The 26,846-nt window shown below is 34.4% G+C and overlaps 1 protein-coding gene across 1 annotated transcript in view; it reads right to left on the bottom strand.

Annotated features, from left to right (window-relative positions):
- Positions 1–2,581: 2,581 nt before the first annotated feature.
- The window catches only part of septin7a (septin 7a), a 106,787-nt gene continuing 82,522 nt past the window's right edge, over positions 2,582–26,846 (bottom strand). The window contains exons 9-15 of the mRNA XM_056479182.1: positions 23,194–23,290; positions 16,558–16,609; positions 15,401–15,526; positions 12,248–12,268; positions 9,615–9,750; positions 7,008–7,153; positions 2,582–3,674 (exon numbers count right to left, since the gene is read on the bottom strand). Coding sequence (XP_056335157.1) covers positions 3,638–3,674; positions 7,008–7,153; positions 9,615–9,750; positions 12,248–12,268; positions 15,401–15,526; positions 16,558–16,609; positions 23,194–23,290 — 615 coding nt within the window. The 3' untranslated portion in view covers positions 2,582–3,637. The remainder of the gene's footprint in view (positions 3,675–7,007; positions 7,154–9,614; positions 9,751–12,247; positions 12,269–15,400; positions 15,527–16,557; positions 16,610–23,193; positions 23,291–26,846) is intronic.

The following is a 26,846-nucleotide window of genomic DNA, read 5'->3' as shown; positions in this document are numbered from 1 at the left end:
GGGCCAATGGAGGGATTGTTGGCCAGGATACCAGGGTTACACTCATACACTACATTGTGATGTGCCATGGGATTTTTAATTATCACAGAGAGTCAGGACCTCAGTTTTACATCTCATCCGAAAGACGGCACCCACTGACAGTATGGTGTCCCCTTCACTATACTGGGGCATTTGGACTCACACAGAACCCAGGTTGAGCGCCCCCTGCTGGTCTCAAGTACACCACTTCCAACAGCAACCTAGCTTTTCTACATGGTCGCCCATCCAGGTACAGACCAGGCTCAGCAATGCTTACCTTCAGTGAGTAACCGGTCTTGGGCTGCTAGTGATATGGCCACATATGGAACTGTGGCTATAAAAATGGCAATCAATACACCCAAAAATATGGAGATTACACTTTTACAATAACAATCCCATGGTTAATCTTCATAACAGTGGAAAAAACAGAAACATCCAACATGCTAATAATAATGCACTAAAACCATGCTAGCAACACGCAAGAATGTGGAAAAATTAAGACAGAATAATGTGCTTAAACATTCTAGCAACTTAAATTGTTAGCAACTTGTAAAAATCCCAGCGATGTGTAAAAACACGTTTACAAATGTACCACCGCTATAAAAACTTTACAAAAATAATATATATATAAATAATCAAGCTATTGTTCTTAAAATAAAACCCACAAAAAGACCCTAACAAAATTCAATATGTCAATTTGTATAAAATATTTTTAAGATTGATAATTGCTAAAAGTAAAGCAAGACCAGAAACATATATTTGGTATAAAACATTATCTTACCTTTTAGAAGGTGGAATAAAACAAGTGAACCAGCATAAATAGCTCCAACTAAATAAATAATTTAAATTAATGTAAAAAAAAATTGACAGACATTGAACTGTCAATGCAGAAAAGATCACATAATCAAGCAGTATTTGCTGCCCCCTTCCTGTCAAATATGAAAAAAAAAAAAAAACACTTTAAGGCAGCTTTAAAATCTCCATTCAGTAAACTAACGAGCAACACATGTAGCATGTTGGTAATTACCACAAACGCACTTACCGCACAATGTAGAAATGTCACGGGTTATGTATTTTTTCTTTACAGACGTCAATTGTAACAACTAACCAGTTAATGCATCTTGCCTTGTGTCCTTGTTTGCATGTTCACAGACAAACAACATCAAAGCAACGGTTATGACTTATAAACAAAACAAAAAAGAGACAGTAGAAGTTGCTAGCAGCTTGCTAAAAAGCTAGCAAGGTATTAGAAAATACTATAATGTGCTAAAACTTTAACAACATGCTAGCGTCGTGCTAAAACAATCAAATAATGCCCTAGAACATGCTACATGTCTGAACACAGATGACAACAACGCGGCACAACATGCTAGTAACATATTAAAACATGCTAGTAATGTTTAACATGCTAGCAACTTTTTGAAATGTTTCTAAACTTTTATTATTTTCTCAAACTTTCTCAAATCGATCTCAAGGTTAGTATTGAAATATATATTGTGTTTTGCTAGCTTTTTCTAAATACACATCACAATTAGTCAATCAAAACAACTTAAAATTACATTACACATTTAGTAGAAAGCAAATGATGTCAGCATTGTGCTAGAACATGCTAAACACGGCTACAATTTGCTGGATAAATTGTTAGAATGCCAGCCACAAGCCAACAGTGTTTAAAAACATGCTAGAAGCATCTTAAGCATCCCCTGGGTTTTATAGACAAGGCTTAAAGCTACTCTTGACTAAAATTTAAGTGAAAATTTACACTGATGAAGTACATCAGCCTTTGTTTTGTCTCAAGATGGACACAGAAATGTCCTAACTGAAATATGGCCTAATCTAAACCAAGCCATTATTGTCACTTAAGCAAATGAACCATCATATTCAATAAAAATGTAGTTGTCATGGTGTTTTGGTGAATCGTTTACCATTTCTATAACCACAGTTTAACAACAAACACCAAGGTTAAACTTTGGTTTTAGCAAAACCCTGGTTGATTTGTGATTACCATAGTTTGACTTTAAAAAAAACATATTTATTTGTAGAAAAAAAACATCTTTATTTTCCCAAGGCGTGACATTAAACATTATGAAATGTTCTTTTAAATCAAAACTAGGTGGCGCAGTGGCCTCACAGCAAAAAGGTCGCTGGTTTGAGCCTCAGCTGGGTCAGTTGGCATTTCTGTGTGGAGTTTGCATGTTCTCCCCTGGTTTGCTTTGGGTGCTCTGGTTTCCCCCACAAGTCCAAAGACATGCGATATAAGTGAATTGGGTATGTTAGATGAGTTGGCGGTTCATTCCACTGTGGTGACCCCTGCTTAATAAAGGGACCAAGCGAAAAGAAAATAAATTAAATCGAAACTTTTAAACAAAAAACCTTTAACTACAAAATAGTTTAGAACTTGGTTAATTAATATACTAATAATACTTCAAATTATTTTAAAAGCTAAAAATCACACTTTGTCTTGATGAACTATTAGTTCTAGTTAAGTTTGTCTGCTAGCTATTAGCATTAACAAAATACTGCATATAAAAACAGGAACACAAAACAAATGTACAATTCAAAATGGCATCATCACAGTTTTATTATGTGACTTTGTACAATAAAAATGAAAAAGCAAAACAAAATAAAGAGAAACAAAACTATAAAAAGAGGTTGCAGAAGTACAAGGCCGAAAGCTAAGTGTGGTATTGGGAAGGCCAGCTCTGATGGGACACAAAGCCTAAAGAGGACAAAACAAAAACAAAACAACTGGCCAAAAAATGCCAGTTCACTGCTCCTTTATCAGATTACATGACAAAAACTGGACTCACCCTGGGTGCTAGAGTATATACACATCAACAAATGACTTAATAAAGCCTTAATGCATGAATTACCCTCCATTTTTGTAAAATTTGCATAATGTTGTACAGCACATCCTTGTAGGAGGATCAAATCATGGGGCGTTTATAAAGGCTCTGTAGATGAATATAAACTATAACTTTAAACAAGCAGTGAACCTGAACATCATGTGAAAAAAACATGACAAAATAACAATAACTAAAAAAAAACATTTAATGAATGGCTAAGGTCCATGGCTAAATAATTTAAATTACACAAATATTGGAAGAGCTTAACATTTCAGGAAGGGGGGGAAAAGCCACAAAATGCATTGTTTAGAGGACAGAAATGCCTGAGGTAAGATTCAGCCTTTAGGTTTTTACTAATGTGGCCAATCAATATTTCAGTTGTAAAGGAGGAAGTGACCTAAAAACACTAAACAAACATTAGGCAGAAAGGAATTTTACAAATTGATCCTAAAGAGGCTGTCGTTTCAAACAATATTGCATATCTCTGAGAAGTTTGTATGTTTTTATTCGTTACAGATCAAGCGCTTTCAGCTTGTGTGAGGTCTGGCAAAAACGAACCGATACTTTTAGACGTGGAAACGGAGCACGATGGAAGGACAGCGATGAGTGTTTCCAGGTCAGTGGGGCAACACAGAGACGCTCCGTCCCCCCGCATGAAACTAAAGCAAAAAAACATCGGGCTTTATATAAATGAATGAGTTTGGTCGACAGACTGACTGATGCTCCAGGCTGGTATAGTTGGCAACTTGAATGTCGGTGATGGTCCAAGTGGTTTAAAAGATTTTTTTCTTTTTGTTCTTTTCCAAGGTCCTTCAGATTGAAAATGAGAGAGAGAGAAAAAACATTAAACAGTTAATAAAAATTTAGTCGTATTTTAAAAGAGTTTAAAAATGTGTTCCATTCTGGTATGGTCATTAAATTAAAGGTCTCATGAAGTGCTTTGAAATACGCATTTTTATTCAATGTTTGACGTAATCTCAACCGAAACACAAAGAGAGGGTGGAACATAGTGTAGCTCCTCCCCTTTTAAAAAAACAGCCAATAGTGTTTTGTTTTATCACAGCTCTGCCAGTGAGAGTGGTTCAGCTCAAGTGCATGAAATAAAATGCAAATGAGAAGCGTCTTGAAGGGGGCGGAGCAAGACAGATACTAGAGAGCATTTGAAACTGAAGTGTGAGTTGACGTGAATAAAACCGTTGATCTATTTGTTTTTAAAAAAAACAAAATCTAGGTTAGAATATAAAATGATAAGTTTTGGGTTGCATTGTCTGTGAAAGCGTGTCAACAAACATTTTCAATTAAAAATTTACAATTAACTCAATTTTCAATTAAATAAAACCAACAAGTTTGCAATTTAAAATGATTATAGCTTATTATTGCTCTTTACTGTAATAATGATCATTCGTTTGTGTACAATATTTGGAAAAAAATAAGAAAGAAAAAGGGGGATTAGGATTTTTCAATAATGATAATCAAATAGTATTTTGCTGAGTGTGCCTTTGTACCAGGTCTAGCCTAGTCATGAAAAATAACTAAATAAAAATTAAACAACCACCAGGTGGCGTCGTTTTCTTAATATGCGATTCATTTAAATTTTTAAAAGTTTGTCCAAAATGGCTTATACATTTTGAAACCAAGCAAGTGACTGCCTTTCTGAATGAATCACTGAATCTCTGGCTTAAAGGAATAGTTCACCCAATAATGAACAACTTTTCAAACTAGCTGCTTTTTCCCCAACATTCTTCAGAATATCCAGTTATGTGTTCAACAGAAGAAAGTAATTCATAAAAGTTTAGAACCACTTGAATCAGTGTGCCTTTAAGTTTTGTTTGTGTGTGTGTGTGTGTGTCCCTCTCTCTCTTTCTCTTTGGCTGTTTCTCAATTCCAAGAACGCAGAGCTGATGCTGATGGTCACGTGACCTTCATGCGTTTTTAATGGAAAATTATTGAAACATTACAGCATTCATACAACGATTTATTGTTTTTTCTCTTTTCAATATATATACTATGCATAAAAACACTATAAATATACGTTGTACAATATGAATAAAAGATTTTAATATGAATTTCAGCAAACAAACACCCTTAATGTGTTTATTCCTTTATTAAGATGTCCATGGTAATGTTTACTTTTACCGTTTCATTTAGGGAAACTCCTTAGATAAATAAGTTATGTCTCTGAACTTTAATAATAAACCTATATAAAATGCTGCGTTTCCCACCTCCAGTCGCAATGACTTCTGGGACTTCTAGAGCAAGATCGGTGCTCAAGTCTGCATCGGTGCGTCCTCGATATCAAGAACACATCCGGGAAGTTTCACGAGTCCTCTGTTCTTGCCATCTTGAGTATTGAAACTGAACTTTGGCAGCTGAAGATGACGTTACACGAGAACACGAGGACGCAAGAACACTGAAGAACGCATATTGAGAAGGTTTCTGCATCCCAATTCGCATACTATCCGTCCTAAATAGTATTTGAAAATAGAATTAGTATGTCCCAAATCGTAGTATGTTGAAAAGAGTATGCCAAAGGTTCCCGTATGGTTTACGATTTCCAGTAAAAACTCGAAGTGTAGAAGCGTCCATACTCTAACCGCTGATATTGCCCACAATACTTTGTGCATAGGACGTGAATTCGACTGGAACTATAAACGAACTACAAACATGATGGATGCGCGAGACCAACTGTTAAGTACAGAGGCTTCGGTAAAGATGTTTGTATGACTGTTAATTAATATCTAGCCCACTGGAACATGTTTTAATCACGTTTTCTGTGTTATATTTCATCAGCAACAACAATACTGAACTTATATAAAGACATGTTTGGACATTACCGTCTGAATGCTGAATTATCCAAACACCTGAGGAGATTTTCTGCATGAAAGACTTGTGAATGGGAGATTAACCTGCTGCTGCTGCTTCTCCAATAAGGTAGGAAATAAATATGAAAGAAATGTGGATGATGTGAGGAAGATTGACAGGACTCGTAACTAAGCAACACAACGATCTGTTAACAAGGAAGCAGTATGTCCCAAAAGCTTGCATACTATTCTGTTACACACTCAAAAGTGTGTACTTTTCCTTTACAAAAAAGTACATACTTTTAGGGTTTAAGTTTGTGAATTGGGACGCAGCACCAGTCTTATTCTCTGTCAAAATTCTTAGGACCGTCCACTTCAGTTTTTCATTCTTCCATGAAGACGTCAATCTTCATTACTCCCTGTGACGACATCACCTTCGCTGCCAATCAGGAAGTAAGCCCAAAGTTTAAAGGGACGCGAGCGGGGAAGCTCGTTCTCTTACTTTTGTCTTGCTTGCCTTTTTGCTTTGTGTGTGTGTTTTGGTTCGTGTTGTGTGCTATCATGTTGATGTGACTTTAGAGCTTGATTTTGTTCTTGTTTCAGTTTTGGTGTGCTGTCAACGTCTTGAATGTGCGTATTTCACGATCCCTGATTGTTGGTGTCCGAATTCCCTTGAAAATCGAGGAGTTTAAATTTCAGGTGACATAAACCTCGCCACACGCAGAAAACTCCACTGTCTAAACACACTAGTCTAGAAGTGAGCGCCACCTGCTGTAAGTTTTCTACGTATGTTTTTGTTAGAAGAGTAGTATTAGATATAGCATGCAAATGCTGAAGATGTTTTGTTTGTTTATTTTCTATTACGTAGTTTAGAGGGTAATTTTCAGCTAGTTTTTTTTTATATTGCTTTCTTTTATTTGGCGCCACTTGAAATTCCCTTTTCCCATTTAATAACATACATTGATGTATTTTCTTTTGTGAGACTCCAACTTGTACATAATATTTTTGCTGTTAGACTGTTCACTTTTGTAAATAAATTCATTTAATTTTGCATTATTTGGTTGTCATTTTGCTATTTTGAACTCACCACAAATTAAGTCACATCAAAATGTTACCTCTTTAACCCCCAAGAGCTAAACGTTAAAGTCGTAACAGTCAGAGAATTTTTCATTTTTGGGTGAACTATCTCTTTAAAAGATTCTCTCAGAATGAGAGAATGACAAATGACAAAAAGCTGCAACATTGCTGTCAGACACAAATGGTCATCTTTGGCTTTGTTGGGAATTCATTTCGTTGACAAAACAGAAATTCCGTTCCCAGATCTCTTTATGCCTGTGTGTACCTGGAAGCGTCCAGTTTCTGCTGCTCCAAAATGCGTTGTTGGGCATCCCAGTTGGCCTTCTCTTCCTCGAACTGACGTCTCTTCTCCTCCAGCTCCTTATGCTGCGCCTCCAGGTTCTTCTTCATCTGTTCATGACGCCGCTGCAGCTGAAAAAACAATACAACAGGAGAGAAAACTCAGAGTCCCTAACAGGCATTCATGCAAATGGAGTACAAATGTTGGTACCACCATCGAAATGTAAATACAATGTACTTAATGTGTTTATAATGTATTGCAGATCAATTGTAGTTGGTATATGGGCAGGGTTAGAAACAGGTTTGGTGGATCGGGTGGGTTTAAGGGTAGGTTAAGGTGTAAGGGATGGTCAACAGTGTAGTTATAAGTGTAATTACAGAAATTAATTACAGATTTAATTACATGATGTATTTAATCAAGCATAACTACAGTGTAAAATATGTATTTACATAATAAGTACATTTGAAGGAATTATTAATTTTAGTGCAATTACATATTAGTTAAGGCCATTTAATATTTAAGGTACCCAAAAGTTTGTCGTTTTCACAGTTTTGATCTATGTAACCATGTACTCTATGAAAAAGCCACCAATATTACAAAACAATTATATATAATTAAACAAATATATAAATAAACACCCAGTACTACAACTACAAGGCGTAACTACCCCTAGGCGGTGAATAAAGTATAGACATTGTTTGTTAAACCTAGATAAACAATACCAACTTTATTTGGCTGATGTAACTTCAGGCACAATATGATGCACATCTGATCGATTTCTCAGCAGTTTATTTTCACTTAAGACATAACTGACTGTATTTTGACATATTTATCATTTCAAGCACAAAAATATATTAACAGGGTTTCTGCAGGTCTCCCCAAGTTAAATTTAAGACTTAAGACATTTTTAAGACCATTATGAATGAAATTTTAGACTCATACAGTGCTAAATGCTAAGGATCTTTTTTTTTTTTTTTTTTTTTTTTTTTAGAAAATCCTAGTTTTAAAAGATTTTAAGTTGCCCTATCAAACAATTATTCAAATTTCATACATTTAATAATACAATAATAATTTAGTTTAAATATTTTTAAATAAAATTTTAAAAATACCCTTTCGCAAACCCTATAACCCTTACCAAGAATAGAACAAAACTTAACTGTCTATTACTTTAGTCTACAATAATAATAATTTAATAAAAATATATAGGTCAGGTCAGTATTGTCAGCAGCAAATAAATTTAAATAAATAAGGGTAAAGTTTTATTGAGATTGGAATTGTTGGTGATCGTATGGCTGTTAATGGCCAGATTGGGTAGCTATACATGAACAAAGGAAAATTAAGACCTGTTAATAAAAGATTTAAGACCTACAACACAACATTTCAGTACATTTAAGACTTTTTAAGGCCTAAAATTTAGCTTTTGAGATTTAAGACCTTTTAAGACTTTTTAAGACCCTGCAGATACACTGTATAAAAGAGATTCACATGTCCTTTTTTGCATACTGACAGCATCACCTGAGTACTTTAATGTTGAAATAAAATAAAGTCTTAAACGGGAGTTCAAAGCTGTTTATGGGCCAGAACACACGAAGATGATGGTTGATTGTTGGGCATTGTAAGTCAGCAACGGTCCAGCTAATTGGTGTGTTGACACGTCACCTCTGATTGGGTTAACGTCAACTTATTGGCCCAATTCAGCATGCAGAATTGGCATCTGGTGTGTTCACAGGCAGCTTTTTTATTCCAGAGGAAACCAGATGTGAGCTAACGCAAGGTGACAACATTATTGGGTTTCGTCAGAGCTAGTTGTTTGGCATAGGCTTGGCGTTTCCCGGGATTAAAACAAAATAATAAAGTCTCTCGCTATCAGACAAAGCACAGCCAGTATCACTGTATAGTTACAGTTGAAGTCAGAATTATTAGCCCCCCTTTGAATTTTTTTTTCTTTTCTTTTTTTAAATTTTTCCCAAATGATGTTTAACAGAGCAAAGAATTTTTCACAGTATGTCTGATAATATTTTTTTCTTCTGGAGAAAGTCTTATTTGTTTTATTTGAGCTAGAATAAAAGCAGTTTTTAATTTTTAAAAAAACATTTTAGGGACAAAATGATTAGCTATATTTTTTCTCGATAGTCTACAGAACAAACCATCGTTATACAATAACTTGCCTAATTAACCTAGTTAAGCTTTTAAATGTTACTTTAGAAGTGTCTTGAAAAATATCTAGTCAAATATTATTTACTGTCATCATGGCAAAGATAAAATAAATCAGTTATTAGAAATGAGTTGTTAAAACTTTTATGTTTAGAAATGTAAAAAAAAAAATCTTTCCATTAAACGGAAATTGGGGAAAAAATAAACAGGGGGGCTAATAATTCTAACTTCAACTGTACATAGAAAACTCTTTATTTAGAAATATTACTGTCCTGATTGAAATAGATTCAAGCAAATAATATTTGGAGAATGATCAAATCTCCGACAAAATATGTAGTGTTTTTCTGCACAAATCCACTAGCGCTGCCCTCAAGGAGACAAACATTTGGAATTTGAGCCAAACTCCAAAGTTTTAGTGAGGTGTTTGTGAAATGTTACCTCTCCCTCAGAGTCTTTGAGTTTCTGGATCTTCTCCTTGACCTTCATCTCGAACACCTGCTCCATCTCCATTTCCATCTTCTTCATCTTTGCCACATGATCTCTCCTCTCTTCCTCCATCTGTGCCAGAGGGCTCCTTTCCACATGCAAATAAAAAGCAAAGCAGGGGCAGGCGCACAAACAAATATTGATTAGATCATTTACTAAGAAAGAGCTTTTAGAAACAAATCCACCTGCAGGACAGGAGCAGCAGGGGAAAGAGGACCCTGACGAGGAAGGTTTTAGGACCCAGTGCAGTGTTTGAGGAATGAGAGTTAGTAAGCTGAACCGCAGCTGTGTTAGTGTGCAGCCACAAGATCAACACCTCTCCAAATAGCAAAGCCAAAGTCAATTATCAAACAATCAGAACAAATTAACCAGGCAATTAACTCTTTCCCCGCCAGCATTCTTTAAAAAGGTGCCAGCCACCACCATCATTTTTGATGATTTTCACCTAAATTTTTCTGCGATGAACATATGACCATACAGTTGAAACACACTCTTAAATACACTCTATAAAAAGGCACATAGCCATTTTCTGATGTTAAAACGTGCTACAATGCTACAAAATACCAAGGAAATGTGTGTAAACTTAAAAAAATGTAAAATTTCTCAATAAAAATATTCTCTCCTTATTCTGGTATTTAGTTAATATAAATCATTTTGGTAATCCTAACTTACCTAAAAGAGAAAAAGTTTAGCCACATTTAACATCTGACATAGTATAAAAAAGCACACAAACATCTTTTAAGTGTATGTAAACTTCTGGTTTCAACTGTACAGTATATTAAAATAAAGAACAAAGCCTCTACTTTTAAACAAAAAAGCACGCACACACGCACGCACGCACGCACACACACACATATTCTATCATCATGTATTTATATCTCATCACCACTTGAATGCCAATATAATGGTATAAAATACATTTGACAAGACAGAAATTGTTCTCCTATTTTATATATCATTATTATATTATATTATATTATTATATTTTATACAACAGTTCTGTCTGGTTCTTGAATCCGATTAGTTGATAGCCGTATGATACTCTGCAATAGCAGCACTCGTCCAGCCTCTTAACTCTTCACTCTTGTGTATTACTCCGCCCACATACAGCAACAAGCAGAGGACACTCTACAGTAAAATATTGCTGCTGTTACACAACATAATGTACTTTTGAGGCTTTTTTAGTCGAGAACGTAGTTGTTTAGATTGCAACTACGCAGTTTATTTATAAGGATAGTGCCTATTTTAAATATTTATCATTTCTGAGAGACAACATGTCGGCAGCCATTAGCCTGCCAAACTAAGCTGACCAAAGACAGCTGACATTGTCTATCCACAAGATGGCGACAGGACTGCATAATAAGCCCTTAGAAGATTAAAACAGCGTCAATATCACACTCGGTGGGACACTAAGGCACTCAGCCTGCTGCCTAGGGCCATTGCACACCTACCACCAGTGCTGATATACAGCCATATCGCACTGCTACGAGTGTGATATTGCTCATATATTATATTATATTATATTATATTATATTACAAAGTTGATTATAAATGTTAATTTAGTTCACAAAAATTAAAATGTATAATCCAGTACTATTACAGGCTACTTATTGCAAAAAGTATTCATAATCATACATGTCTAAATTGACACAAAGGTTAGTATATGATCGATCGATATCTATCTATCTATCTATCTATCTATCTATCTATCTATCTATCTATCTATCTATCTATCTATCTATCTATCTATCTATCTATCTATCTATCTATCTATCTATCTATCTATCTATCTATCTATCTATCTATCTATCTATCCACCCATCTGTCTATCTACAACACCATAATACACCTAAAACATGGAGTGCTATAAGAATTCAACGATGGCGGGCAAAGGTAGTCTCTTAACTGACAAGATATCTCATTAATGGCGGAGAAAGAGTTGATAAAATGTTGCAAACTTAGGTACAAATAACTAGTCAAGATACTTAGTCCAGAAAATCCGGAGCTGGATTATGAGAGGACTGAAAGACTGTACACACCGATGGAATGAAAAGTGAGAAAGAACAATTCATTTAAACCAAGTTGGATGCACATTATCATGATTTTCTTATCACTGAAATATTTAGTTTTTTCATGAGTATTCTCAAATGATAAAACTAAAAGTATAAAAAAAAAAATAAAAAAAAAGCTAAACAAACAAACCAAGGAAATTAAGGGAAAAAAGATTATAATGACTATTTACTGAAAGCAACATGTGGTTTCATTTCAAAAACAGCCAAATTAGGTTCTACAGGGCCTTACTTCTGTCAAACAGCATCTAAAATAGACTTCTTAAAAATAAATAACAATTGTATCAGTACTACCAGTTTCTAAAACATGATAAAATTGTCATTAAAATGGCAAAATAAAGGACATCTAAAAGCTAATACTACAGAACAGTGCTCCTAACACAAAACCGGAACTGCAGTTACAATACGAAGCAACATTGAGCAGTTTGCCCGACTCTTAAAGTAAACAGACAAAGGAGAAAGGAAAAAACAGAGAGCAGAGGACGAGACAAATGTGAACTTATGCACGACACTTACATGCCTTCAACCGTGTCAGGTCTAAAATAAAAAAAACACACACTTAGCATGCTCACAGTGCATCATGTGTTAGATTAAACAACAACACTGTTAGAAGATGAATGTATTTCCTGCTGTTCTTATGCTTTGGTTATAGTGCCCCAACTATGCTTTTTTTTGGATATTACAATCTGCAAAGTTTCCAAAATCAAACCTATTTAAGTTTTTAACAAACTTTTTAGTTGCCTGCCTTTTATTCTCAAAAACTAGGAGTTTCCATTACCCTAAAATAGCACAAACTGAAACTGCGAATTGAAAATATGCAAATGCACAAATTTCACAAAAATGGCCACACAACACAAAAACATGTTTTCACATTTAAATGTTTTTTCAGGCAATTCAAAATACAGAATTTATACAATACATACTGTAAAAAAGTATTTGTTTCTGTATTTTGGATTCACAAGTGTTTTCCGTTTATTTACGTTTGTGAATTGCATTATGGAACCTTGATAACCTCTGTCGACTTTAGATGTTGAAAATTCAACTTGAGTTAAACAAAATGACTTTTATTGACATGTGTCATTTGAAACAATATAATGTATAAGAAATTAGGGATGCACCAATACCGTTTTGTTGGATCCAATCCTCCAATACCAAAATTCTGAGTATCGACCGATACAGATCCGATTCCGCTACTGTGCCATTTTTTAACATGATACAGTTTCTATAGTGATAAACTTAAATAATATATCTTCTTTAGTAAAAATAATAGTCCTACTGTATATGACAGACGGCACAATCTAACTAAAAACATGATGCTTGCTGTATAGGCTACATTATTTGAGCATTTGTCATGACATTGATATGATCGGTTGTGGTCCAGTTAATGTTTCCTTTTTTATTATTAAGATTTTTCTTTGAAATCTGTAAAATCGTTGGTAAAATTAGCAGCCTTCCTGCAGGTTTGATGCAGACTAAACTAAACCGAGTCCAGTTTTACTTAAAAATTTCTTCACCTAAACTCCCAGCTAGTGAGATGAAGAAACTGAAAGCATGTCTGAAAATTTATTTTTTGTCTAAACAATTATCGTTTCAGAACGTATTTCGTTGGGTATTATGCATTTTAATGTATGTTTTTGTTGGTCAGTTATCTACAAAATAAACAAGAATTGAGGTGAAGTTCAAAACAAGGTCCGCTTACATGCGCTCAGTGCACTGACAAACGGGTCTGATAAATAAAATATTAAAATAAAAAAAATTACAGTGAAATATCCACAGTTTCAGAGTAGCCTATATTAGGGTTAATCATATTATGTTAATGACAATCCATAATGCACCTGTTAGTTTCACTTTTATTAATTTAATCAACTACTTTGACCACAATGAGAGAGGCTTTACAATCTAGTCGTAGCACTGAAAGTATTCCCCTGGGATGAATAAAGTCTGAAGGATGAGAGAACAGAAACTCATAAAATTTTAAGGAGCGGCGCACGTTGCGTCTGCGGAGCTGGTGCGTGAATGAAGCGCTTGATGCATCACTGAGGCAGCGCTACGGTATCTGAGAACACTTCCAAAACAGCAGCAGAAAGGGAAGAAATCAGTGCATTGAGGATCTGTCTAATGTAGTATTGAGCCCTTTCTAAATTAAAACTTCAGGTAGGCCTACTTTGGAGTAGAGATGGTCATTACCTGCTCTTTACACAAAGTGTTGCGAATGCAATCTCCTGATCTAACAGACACAGCGCAACATGATTTAGAAACAGCAAAGAACTCCCTGTTGCAGGTCAAAATGAACCCATTTAATGCAAAACTAAATACATTTCTCCACCGATTATTTAAATAGTTCTAATAAGAACAAATAGTCTTGGAGAAAGTTTATCGTGTTGTCATGAACGCGACACGCAGTTTGAATGGTGAATGAATGGAGAATGACTGACAGGCGCAGCAGAGGGAAGCGTTGAACTGAACATGAATTTAACTACTTTAATATTCATCTGTACTTTACATTAGAATGGCTTCAAAACATTTGGAATATAGTAGGCCTACATGACAACTTTCTAGTGCCTGATAATAAGCCACCTTCATGGCTTTTGTTGGCTTATAAATTACACAGAATGTAGCGCACGGGCAAGATCGGATTTGGATCGGTACCAGCTGGCCGATAGCTGATCCAGCAAAAATATACGGTATCTAACCGATATCCGATCAAAGTATCGGGATCGGTGCATCCCTATAAGAAATAATATACAGAGAAATAAGTCTGTAAAATACCGTAATATACAACACCTACAAACTATAAAAAATATTAATAAAAATCACTTTTTCGAACTTTGACAGTTAAAAGTTTTTGGAAGAAAGATCAAGGTGCCGTAATGCAAGTCAAAAGCATAAACAGGGAAACATGCAATATCAAATAAAAATGAATCACAAAAATATGTAAAACTGCTGTGTACAATTAGGTCCATATATATTCCATTTACAATTTCCATCATTTTGGAAACTCTCAGAAACAAGGAGTTCAGAAATCGCAGATTTTTTTCTATTTTAAACAATAGTTTTATTTCCATCCACATATTTTGATGTGTATTTTCAAATATCACATACAAAATTACTTAATGAAAATGCTAAGATGGACATAAATTATGAAAATGCGTATAAAAACCTCATATTTTTTTGATATTTGTCGGCAGATTTTGACTCACTGGATGGAAACAATGTTTTATTAGCAAATGTTCCACTTTTGTGCATGACTTATATTGGCATCTATGGATGGAAACACAACTAGCGACAAAAAAGCTGATGCTGCATAATGGGGGCACTTTAAGAAGTAGACTCTTTAGACAGAGCTCTACATGTATTAGGATGAATAGCAAATGTTTGTACTATTAAGTATGTGAGGGTTAGTGGCAGATCTGTGATGAGTTTGAACAGCTGTGGCTGTTAAAAAGCCTAATATACTGATGGGTTTAGTGTCAGTGCGGTGAATCCAGCATTATTAGCATGTGTCAGTCTAGCTGTGGGGTCCAGGTTAAGACGTCTGTCACACTATAACCATAGACATTCATTTACAGTAAACCGACCTCAGAAAACAGCACTGGTCATGTTTGTGTACACTTAGTAAAGAACAGTTTAAAATAGGGTGTTAAGCTTGTTTTAGTGAAACACACTCACTTTGTTAGTTGACCTTTGTTCTTGTTGTTGTCGACACCATTGTAAGTGACAGCAGCCAGTTTCCTACTGCGATAGTTCTCATAATGGACATTGTTGGTCACATCCTTCAGGTCCTGCATGTGAGTTCTGTGGTTGAGGAGAAATATTTTAAAAATAGAGAGGAGTCTAAAGTGACAATAAAGACATTTATGCTAGTAAAAACTTTCTATTTTAGAGCTGTTATTTGGGAATCCTGAAATATTGAATGGTTTCCATAAAATCATATTAAATAGCATAAAATGTTTTTACATTTTTAAAAATAACAAATGTTTCCAGAGTATCATATCAGAATATCTTGAGTAATGATGCTGAAAATTGATTTTTGCATGACAGGAATAACATTTTTACGAGGAATAACGAGTTTTGAATTGTATGAACATTACACAATTTTTTTTTGCTGTGTTTGATTAAATTAATCAGATTATATACAGGAATCAGAGAGTGAAATTCAATACCTTTAAGACTCTTTCCATAGATTTTAAGACCTTATAATCACTTTAGGTGTTAACCGGAAACACTGGTGAGATTTTAACTTACGGTATATTTACTAAATATTAATGTAAGTAACTAATCCAAAACTAAAACATTATTCATATACTGAATAAAAATCTATTAAATCTAACTAATTCAGCAGGTTGGCGCCTATAAAACTGCAGAAATAATGATGTTGCCTTGGTTACTGCAGTAAACAAAGCAGCGTGATGTCAAATCTAGCAGGATTTCATAAACTACACAGCATCCTGATATTCGCAGATTTAATTCAGGCAAACTTTAGCATACAACCACACATTACATAATCAAAAATGATGCAAAAAATTCAATAATTTGCAAAATAGCATTTAAGACTTTTTAATACTTAAGGGCCTTAAATTTCTCTACACTGATTTGTCAACTTTTATTACTTTTCAAGACCCCGCAGACACCCTGTGGATGCAGCCTAGGTGAGCATAGGAAGCTTCTTTTACAAAAAGACTAAAATTATATCACTGTAGGCCCATCTAATATACTTTAAACCCTGATATTTCAGAATGGTCAGCTGAGGGTCAAGATGAAGGAATTATGAGAATTCCAGCTCCATCATCAGGTATTAGCGCTGGTGTAGAAAAATAGTTATGTACCTGATGAGCATGTTACGTAGGATTGTGAAGTCACAGTGCTCCCCATTCTCCACTAAAACAAAGGAAAACAGTGCATTAAAAGTACAAAAAGAAGCTAATCACTGAAAACAAACTAATGAAAACATGTATAACATTTACTGAAAACAAACTCCCAGAAATGTATATAAAAACTAAAACCCCTAAGCAAAATTTGAAATCAAATAAAAATATACGTATTAATGTATTCAATTTAATAAATATGAATTAATGTAAAAAAATTATAAATGAAAAACAAACAAACAAGCAAACAAAACAAGCCAAACAAAAACAAAACAACATTCATTAAAAATGACTCAAAATCAATTTTCATAAACCAGAAATAACGGCGTTGGGATCATTAGACGTATCAGAGCCCAATTTTATCACACCATTCAAATGGTCCCCTAGGGGTATCACATACTTGGGTATCCGTTTTACCCCCAAACTTTCACATCTCTATGATGCCAAAACATCAATACTGCGTATCAAGGAAGACCTCACAAGATGGTTAATACTCCCAGTCTCTTTCTCACGAAGAATAAACCTTATAAAAATGATAATTTTCCTAAAAATTGTATACCCACTGTCCATGACTCTTTCAATCCTGACAAATTCTGATATAAAAGATCTTAATAGTTTGATGTCTACATTTATTTGGGCCAGTAAGCAACCCAAAGTAAAATTACAAACTTTACAATTGCCCACTGATAACGGGGGATGGTCTCAACCAATTTTTAAATACTATATATAGGCAATACAGGCTAGGATCATTCTAGAATGGGTACATAAATCTGAAGATGCTCTGTGGGTAGACATTGAACAAGAGTTTTGTAACCGAGTTTCTCTGATCAACTTACTTGACCAGAAATCCCAAATTCCTTACAAGGTAAAAGAAACCCCACCTATTATAAGAGATATAAAAACATCGTCACAGATCAGAAGATCTCTTAAGTACAGTCAGAACCTGCCTATTATATCCACACTGACCAGTAATACAAATTTTTACCATATTTATATGGGTACTCAATTTAGTAGCTGAATTAATTTGGGAATATACAGGATATGTGATCTTTTCCAAAATAATGACCCAAAAATCAAACTACAAACAAAAATCCTCAATGAAAAAAAAGAAAAGAAAAAAAAAAACCACACAAGCAAAACTAAATTATTTTATAATATACAAAAACTAAAATGTTACTAAAAAAACTAAAAAAGTACTCAATGAAAATAAAATAAAAAACAAACAAAAAATAGAACACAATGAAATAAAAAAAAACTAACAAAAAAAACTACTCAATGAAAAATCTACAAACAAAAGGACCCGAATAATATAATCAAACGATTAAATAAAGAAATAAATAATTCACTCACTGAAAAGAAACCAAAAAAAGAAAATACAAACAAATTTAAACTACTCTGTGAAAACAAACATTGGTAACCAGCCCAATGATTCGATGGCTGAAGTTTTGAAATTATTTATCATCTCTCATTACTCAGCCACTACTCATTACTCAGCCACTGTAATCCCTAAAATGGCCAACAGGTGGCAGCAGATCTGGCCCTGGCTTGAGTCTCCTACTGCGTGCGTCACATATCGAATGAATGAAGCAGACCTTCCCTCCTTCCAAACCGCATGCCATCTGTGTGCTTACATGCTGCTGAAAGCATCCCAGGCATTCAAAACTCACCCTCTTAAAACACAGATAACCACTGGATCCAAATACAGTAATCACAGCCGTGGCCTTCCTAATCATCTGTCAAAGCTCAAACACAATAACCCTGCTCACAGAACAGATCGCCTGAGAGGATTTCAATTAACAACTGAGATCCTATCAGAGGTCTAAAAAAGGAGGAAATGTTATCCTGGTAGAAGTGACTCAGTCAAACCAGCATTCTAGAAACGCATAAACTCTGAAATATCAGTTCATTTTCAGAATTTCTCATCCACAATTTAAAGGGATGGTCAAATGCCTTTATTTGTTACACCTCCAAGCAGCCCATACAAGGCCAATTTCTATCAACAATCTCTCTCTGACTGAGTTTCTTAGTATTGCATATCATTCCCTGATTCGTTGAGCCCCACGTGACCATTACATAATCGGTAGACTACAAACATGGATACTGACAAAATATGCGCAAACCTACTGAGCATGAACGTTCATGTATCATGTGTTTTATGCTGTATAAATATTTTTCTGAATTGCAGTAAAAACACCAGTCTAGATGAGGAGTTATTTCATTCTAAAAGGCTGTTTTTTTAAAACACAAACTTACAGACCTAAATGAATGAGGGAATTCTGAAATATCAAGTGGTCATTTTACAAGTCCCCAAGAGTTAAAGGGCACCTATGGTGAAAAATCTACTTTTAAAGCTGTTTGGACAGACATGTGTGTAGATGTAGTGTATAGACAGTCATATTGGGGTGATATAAACACATCCCGTCCTTTTTTTTTTTCAAATTTAACAACATAAAAACGGTGGACCAATTGGAGCGGTTTTCAGACCGACCGCAACTTTATGTAGTAGTGCGGTCCCCCCGCCCACAAATATTGATTGACAGCTGTGCGTATTAACATGTTCCGGTAGTCACGTGTATACAGACGTGCGCAAAGCAACCGGGAATAAAAGGTCTGTTCAGTTCGCTAGGATCATCAATCATCAGCAAATGTGATCAAAAGTAAGTTTTACATGTTTTAAAACAGTGCATGTGTGTAATGAATTACAGTGATTTAGCTTAGCTTAACTTTATCAGCACAGCCGCCTGTCAGAACATGCGGCTTTAATACAAGTCTTTTGGGGAAAGCAAAAAAGTTATATTAAATCTGAAAAAAGGGGTAACCTAGGTGCCCTTTAAAGGCACCCCTTATTTTAAATTTTACCCCTTATTCAAGTTTTAAGATGAGTCTTTTGTGTGTCCAGAACGTGTCTATAAAGTTTCAGCTCAAAACACCCATTAGATTATTTATTATACCTTTCAGAACATTGGAATTTTTGCTCTGAACACAATGTAGCTGTTTTTGTTGCCTTTGCCTTTAATGCTAGTTCTCCCCACCAACTGTTCCCACGTGCCTGTCAGAGTGTGCCTCAATTTCCGGCTGCGTCTGTTAAACAGCACAGCGACAGAAATGAAGGAAACAGATCTCACGTAACGTTTGTGAGAAATACTACAGTAGGAACTTTCCCAATGATTATTTAATGTATTTGTTTCGTTAATTCAAGCCTTTCTGTAACGATGAGTCACACACAATGTGGTTACACAGTTTACACACACACACAGCGGAGACACACAGCGCGTGTTTAACTTTGCATTGTTTTTGCACGTAAATGTGACAGGATAAACATTAATATCCACTGCTGTATGGATATCCATTATGGTAATGTACAAAACCTGATTTAACATCCACCATCCGGGATTGAAGCACCTTCTTTTATAATTGTACTGACATGCAGCTGTGGTGCTAAAGTAAAGATGGTAAAATCGCTGTAATTCATTACACACATGTACTGTTTTAAAAACGTTTTAAACTTGCAAAACTCATTCTTGATCACATTTTATGATAACTGATGATCACAGAGAGGTGAACGGATCTTTTAATCCTAGTTGTTTTGCGCATATCCTGTCTTTTTGATATGATTATACGGTTACTACAGAGACATGTTAATACGAGGCTGTCAATCAATTCGGTGAAGATTCGGCTTAATTCGTTGGAGAGGGTCTCAAAATTTTTGGATAATAACATCAGGAAATAAAAAACAAATAAATAAATAAAAAGAATTATTGTGTTTATATCACCCCAATGTGACTGTTGACACAATATATCTTCACACAATTCTGTCCAAACAGCTTACAAAAGATGATTATCATTTCATTTTCATTCATTTAAACTGATGAGTTTGACCATTTTTGAAACCATTCTGTCTGGCGGAAGTACTTTTAGCTTAGCATAGATCATTAAATTTAGATTAGACCATTAGCATATCACTCAAAAAAAAAAAAACTAGATAATTTTCATATTTAAAGCTTGGCTCTTCTATGGTTAACTTGCATATATGTACCATGGCTGGAGCAGTTGCAATGATATTACACAGACCCCAGCTAGGTAATGTGCTGTATAATATCATTGCACCTGCTGCAATCATAGTACAGCAGCAAAGCTCCTTGCTTCCACCACAATGAGTATACTTCCTAGACATATTGACTCAGGAAATATAATGTTCATTTTCTGTCAGTCTTGGTACACAAAGTTCCCAAGATTTTACATAGCAAAATTATCTCATTATCTATATTAATAACTCTTTTTTTGAAAATTTTGAGCAAGATGCTAATGGTCTAATCTGATTCAATGATTTATGCTAAGCTAAGCTATAAGCGCTCCTGCCAGACCAGTAGATTGACTGAACAGATGAAAAAAAATAAAGGTAAAACTCAACCGTTCAACTCATAGGGACTTGTAAAATGAGCCTATTCCCTCCCAAAAAGTAGAGTGTGTTCTACAACAAATATAGAAGGGATTTGTGCCAATCATTTTGTTGCTTAAGCTCTAATTATGCCATTTCAATGGAAACCTGAGGGAATGGGTACAAACACTGGAAGAACAGACATAACCTGGAGCAAAGACTGGAAGATGACACTGGAAGGACACGATAGAAGATGTGAGGCAGACCGCAATCTGGTATTTTTAAAGAAAAACAAACTGTACAGAGCCAACAAAAAAGCCAGCTTGTAAAGATTGACCATTGAGTACCTTGACTGGAAGGCAAAAGTCCTTGTTTAAGGACTTTATTAAAGACCATTTTAAGAGTTACACTTTCCCCCATTCATAGTAATGAAAGTAAACTGTCTAGTATATCTGCAGCGTTTGAGTTTGGTTCAGCCAAAAACAAAAGTTCTGTTATCATTTACTCACTCTTCACTTGTCCCAAACCCGTTTGCTTTTCATTCTCACTCTGAATATAAATAAAGGTGGAAACCAGTCTCCCTTGACTTTCAATGTATTCATTTCTTATTATAGATGTTACGGTGAGTAAATGGTGAATAGATTATAATTTTTGGGTGAACTAACCCTTTAAGCAGTGCTCATTTTTCATACTGTATAGTTACGGTATACCATAACAGGCTCAACAGGATCTCTCGATGAAACATCAAAAGACACACACACTTCCTGTTTGCAGATCTGTTGTCAACGCCCAGCTCACTGCACACACCCCAGGGTGTTGATCACATGACCCTTAAGAAGACAATCACTTTATTGTGGCTTTCATTTATAGAATATCACTTGCTTAATCTTTCATGTCTGTGACAGCCATGCATTTTAAAATGCTTTGCAACTAAACATAAATCTAAAATATTAATATAAATTAAACTTGAAAAAAAAATGAATGCCTTTTATTGACACTAAAGTGAAATCACTGAACCTAAACATAAGAGCCTCAAGAACATCTGATGAAAGAAAAAAATAGAATAATGACTTTTATTTTGAAATGTATTACTATTTACTCTTTTTTTAACTTTTTAAAATCAGTTCAATCAGCAGAACCCTTAAATATTAGCATAACCTAAAATATTAACTGTTTTACTCATCTTTTTCTCATAATTCATCTTCAGATTTAAAACTAATATCTCAATAATTTAACAGTACATTCATAGGTCTCAATTTACTTGCATTTGAAGCGACCCTTGAAATAAAAAAAAATGATGATGATGTATTTTTATTTAATGCGATGACAGCGATAAAGGCTATCTTGAAATCAAAAGATTTCATATTCATGCCACTTCTCCAATTAGCAGTTTATGTCTCCAGCCAAAAATGAGAATTAACTTTATGCGCAAAGCTGGAATAGCAAACAAAAGATGTGTAAATAAAGCAGCGTTTTCATTCAACGAGTCAAACAGAACAAAATAGTCACTTCCTGATTAACTGCCGCTAAATATCAAAAGTAAAAACTGAATTTTCTGTGGTAGGAGAAGTTGCGTGAATCTTTTCCTTATTTAATAAAGGACTTGCGCTTTAGAAAATGATGGCGAAACGCAATGTACATGCGGTGGCGTTTGGAGCTCTGAGACGCAGAGCACCTCCTAACAGTTCTGGGGGTAATTAATAATATAATAAAATTAATACTGACATGGTTAAAGTGATTTCACAATGACCAAAACAATATTTTAGATGTTTTACAATGTGCTAAGCCTGCTGGTTTGTCTATTCAAACACATTTTTATCATCACATGATCTCTTATTACAAAATCACATGACCTTTTTTAATGAGCAAACTGGAATTTGTTCAGTAAAATGGTTTCTATCATAGTTTATGTGCATCTTTTCTTATCGAATAAAACATTCAACCGATTTTTTGTGCGCATATCCAAAATAGACATAAAAATTTCTGGATGGAATCGTAGCTTTATTCAAATAGAATGGAATGCAAATATAGCATTAGCAAACCATGCTAATGAAAATAAACAACTGCATTCAGCTCATACGCGCATCACTCAGACTCAGCATGGCTCTGTTCTGGGATGTTTCTGTGGTTTACAGAGTAGATCAACAGCCTCAGGGTTTAACCTATCCTATAAAACACATACACACACACATAGGCTAAGGCGACCCTTCACCCCTTACCTTCTGCCACACCCCACGGGTACTGCCTGCCCCGCACACGCTTCCCATTGACCTCAATGATGGTGTTACTGCCGACCACAGCCAGCGGCAGACGATCCTGAAGGACAATAAACATACATGTAACATACAGATGCGTTTAGAATGAAAAAGAGAGGATCATATTGACTTTATAATATGTGTGTGTGTGTGTCTGTGTGTGTGTGTGCGTGTGTGTGTGTGTGTGTGTGTGTGTGTGTGTGTGTGGGAATGCCAATAATGTGCTCAGTTAGTGAGTGTCTTTATTTGACCTATTTCCTCAGTGGGACGAATTAGGGAGCCAATATTTGAGTACTTAGTGCACTATCAGCAGGGTTATTGTAAGTCACTTAAAAAAACAAACAGTAGTGCTTACAACTAGGTCTCATTTGGTAACATTACTAAATTGTATTAATTAACATGAACTAATAATGAACAATATATTTTTATATTATTAAAGGCAAGTGATATCAAATGTTTTTGTTAGATCACTTCATTAACTTTAATGTTAACAAATACAACTTTGGTTTTTAAATATTATTCTATTCTATTATTATATTTTGAGATTAAAAGTAAAGGAATAAACGCTTTAGAACAATTATTATTATTGTTAGTTCATAACTAATCTAGATAAGTCATTTACATCGAGTACGTTTACATGGACACCAATGATACAATTAAGACAATACACTGATTAAGATTCTACCATGTAAACAGCACTTTGATTAATTTAATCCAATTAAAGTCATAAACTAAACAGAAATCCGGTTAAGACGTGGAGTATGCCGATTTTAGTCGGTTTATTGAAGTGCAGTACAGACATCTAAACACCTGAATCCATGTAGGACTTTTCACCTAGTTTTTCAACTTTATAATAACTACACACTATGAATCATTTATTAAGCATTAACATCTAGTGAATTCATTATGTGTTAAGCATTAACTCTACATTAATAAACGTTAGTAAACAGTTTATAACTGCAGCTACAAATGCTGTATTCTTGACTAATAAGCACCTATATAATGTGCTTAATACTTGTATTTTCATACTTTGTTAATGGTTTATTTTTCATTACTAAATTAAGTATCTCATTATTTACAAACCATTTGTATTTAAGAGTAGTTAAGGGTTTTAGGATCATTCAAAATGAGTTAGTAAATGGTTAATAAACTATTGAAATCAACATTTATATATCTTATTATTCAGGCATGTAGTCAGGCATGCTTTATTAACTCAACTTCATGCAAGGGGATAAGGGATTTATAAAGCATAAACAGTCCTCACTTTAGATTAGGTCACAAAATTGCATGAAGTTGAGTTAATAAAGCATTTATTAATATATTAGTTAACTATTAGTACATGCCTGAATAATAAGATAAATAAATGTTGATTTCAATAGTTTATTAATCATTTACTAACTCATTCTGAATGATCCTAAAAACCCTCAACTACTTTTAAATACAAATGGTTTGTAAATAATGAGATAATTTAATAATGAAAAATAAATCATTAACAAATTATGAAAGTACAAGTATTAAGCACATTATAAAATGTTTGTAAGTCAAGAATACAGCATTTGTAGCTGCAGTTATAAACTGCTTACTAACGCTTATTAATGTAGAGTTAATGCTTAACAGATAATGAATTAACTATTTGCTAATGCTTAATAAATGATTTATAGTGTGTAGTTATTATAAAGTGTTACTGGATAGTCCTTACACACACAGCTGTTTGACACAATTCTCTGCACCTATTGAGTAAGTAAAGGACCACAGACACATGCACTGCGAAATGGTGAGTTTTTCTCTCCCATTTAGCGTGCAATATCAAATTCCATTAAAACAACACTCTTCCAGCAGTTCATAGTTGCATCCAATATCTTGTGTCACAGGGGGCATACATGAAATGTTACCGAATAAAAGGGAAAGTGCCAAACTGCAGTTAAAGTCGACAAATTAAAAATGAAACGCCCAAAATGACTTGAAACTCTGGAGGAAATGTGGATAGCGCGGTGACGCAATGATGTTAATCAAAATATGTGCTATAACATGTGAAACGGGATCACGAAAGGAACATTCAAAAAGCAACTCATGTAAACACCTTAATCATATTATTGTCTTATTTAGATTAAGGCTAATAATTTGCTCACTGACGTCCATGTAAACATAGCCAAAGAAACAAACATTACACTGAAATATTCAACTGAAATAAAATATTATAAAAACTTAAATGGGTTTAAATTGGAACATTAAGTAATAACTAAAAGTGTATTAAAAGATTTACATTTGAAAAGAACAGCTAGAAAAAACACAAACGTCAACAAATTCTGTGTTAAAAATACTTTGCGTTAATGTGTCTAAAAAGTATTATTTCACTAATATATTGAATAAATTACTAAATGTATTTAACGTATTTTTAAAACAATCTTTATTCACAAGTAAAGCAAAAAATAAGCATCAGGAACTAAAAAAAAAAAACTGAAATAATAAAAAAAAATAAGTTAAATGGGTTTAATGGGAACAGTTCTTAATAAAGTAAGAACTAAAACTGTATTATTAAAAAAAATACAAACAACAAAAACACTGCGGAAATATGTCTAAAGACTATTATTTTAATAATATATTATATAAATTAATAAAGATTGGTTGGATGGACCAAAATATACTTATTTCCATTGCAAGTTTAGTTTTTTTTAGCTAGCTTAACTTGTTTTGATTAACTGCAGATTTCTAATCTAATATTTACATCTTATTCCAGCTAATTTTCAATGAACAAAAACACACATGAACCGGTTTAGCTTTTTATGACTACACAAACCAAATTTTTCGAAACATCCACAATAAGTCACTCATTGATTGTTTATTTAAATATGCACAATGAACACTTCCAAAGAGATGATGGAATATTGACCTTATTCTTTGCGTACGAGCGGGCGCAGCCATTTGAATCTCTTTGGCTCGAGACTTCCGGTCTCATTCCCTTGAGACCTGCTTGACGTTGCAAACTGATATTTACTTATTACATTCTTCTGCTTTGTCTGTATAAGCATGAACACAATTGTTTGCAGAGCATGTAGTTTGACTGATTTCTGCCGTTTATTATTCCGAGTCATTTCTCCCATAGGCAAGTGAATCAGAAGTAGGGTTGCACAATTCTGGAATTCTGTATTACAGCCAATTACAGTCATTTCTGATGAGCAAATCAGCGCTGTTTAAGAACGAGCTCAATAGCGCTCAAATTTACGTGGGAAATGGACGTTTTTAAAACTTTAGTATCGTTTGGTACCGAATTCCTGTATCGTGACAACCCTAATCGTATGTTCTAAAACAATTGCAAAAACACCCACCTCCGCATTTTAGAATAAGGTCAATAGTATGATGGAGCAGTAAGTGTATGCATTATCTATTGTAGTATGTATTATGCAGGGCTTGACATTAACACTCACCAACCTGCCAAATGTAGGTAGATTTCAGCTGTGGTGGGTTAGAAAGCCACTCTCACTAGCCACTTTGGCTGGTTGAAAATAATTTTTAAATTGTAGTTTTTTTAAAAGCAGAGTTCGACAATAAGGATGGCCCAATATGTGCACAAATGTGATCTTAGAATCGAGAAGCAGCATGACTGACAAAAATAATTG

This window comes from Danio aesculapii, chromosome 19, assembly GCF_903798145.1.
Source record: "Danio aesculapii chromosome 19, fDanAes4.1, whole genome shotgun sequence".
Taxonomy (NCBI): Eukaryota; Metazoa; Chordata; class Actinopteri; order Cypriniformes; family Danionidae; genus Danio; species Danio aesculapii.
The sequence above is the reverse complement of the archived record's forward strand: the minus strand, read 5'-3'. Positions and strand labels throughout refer to the sequence as shown.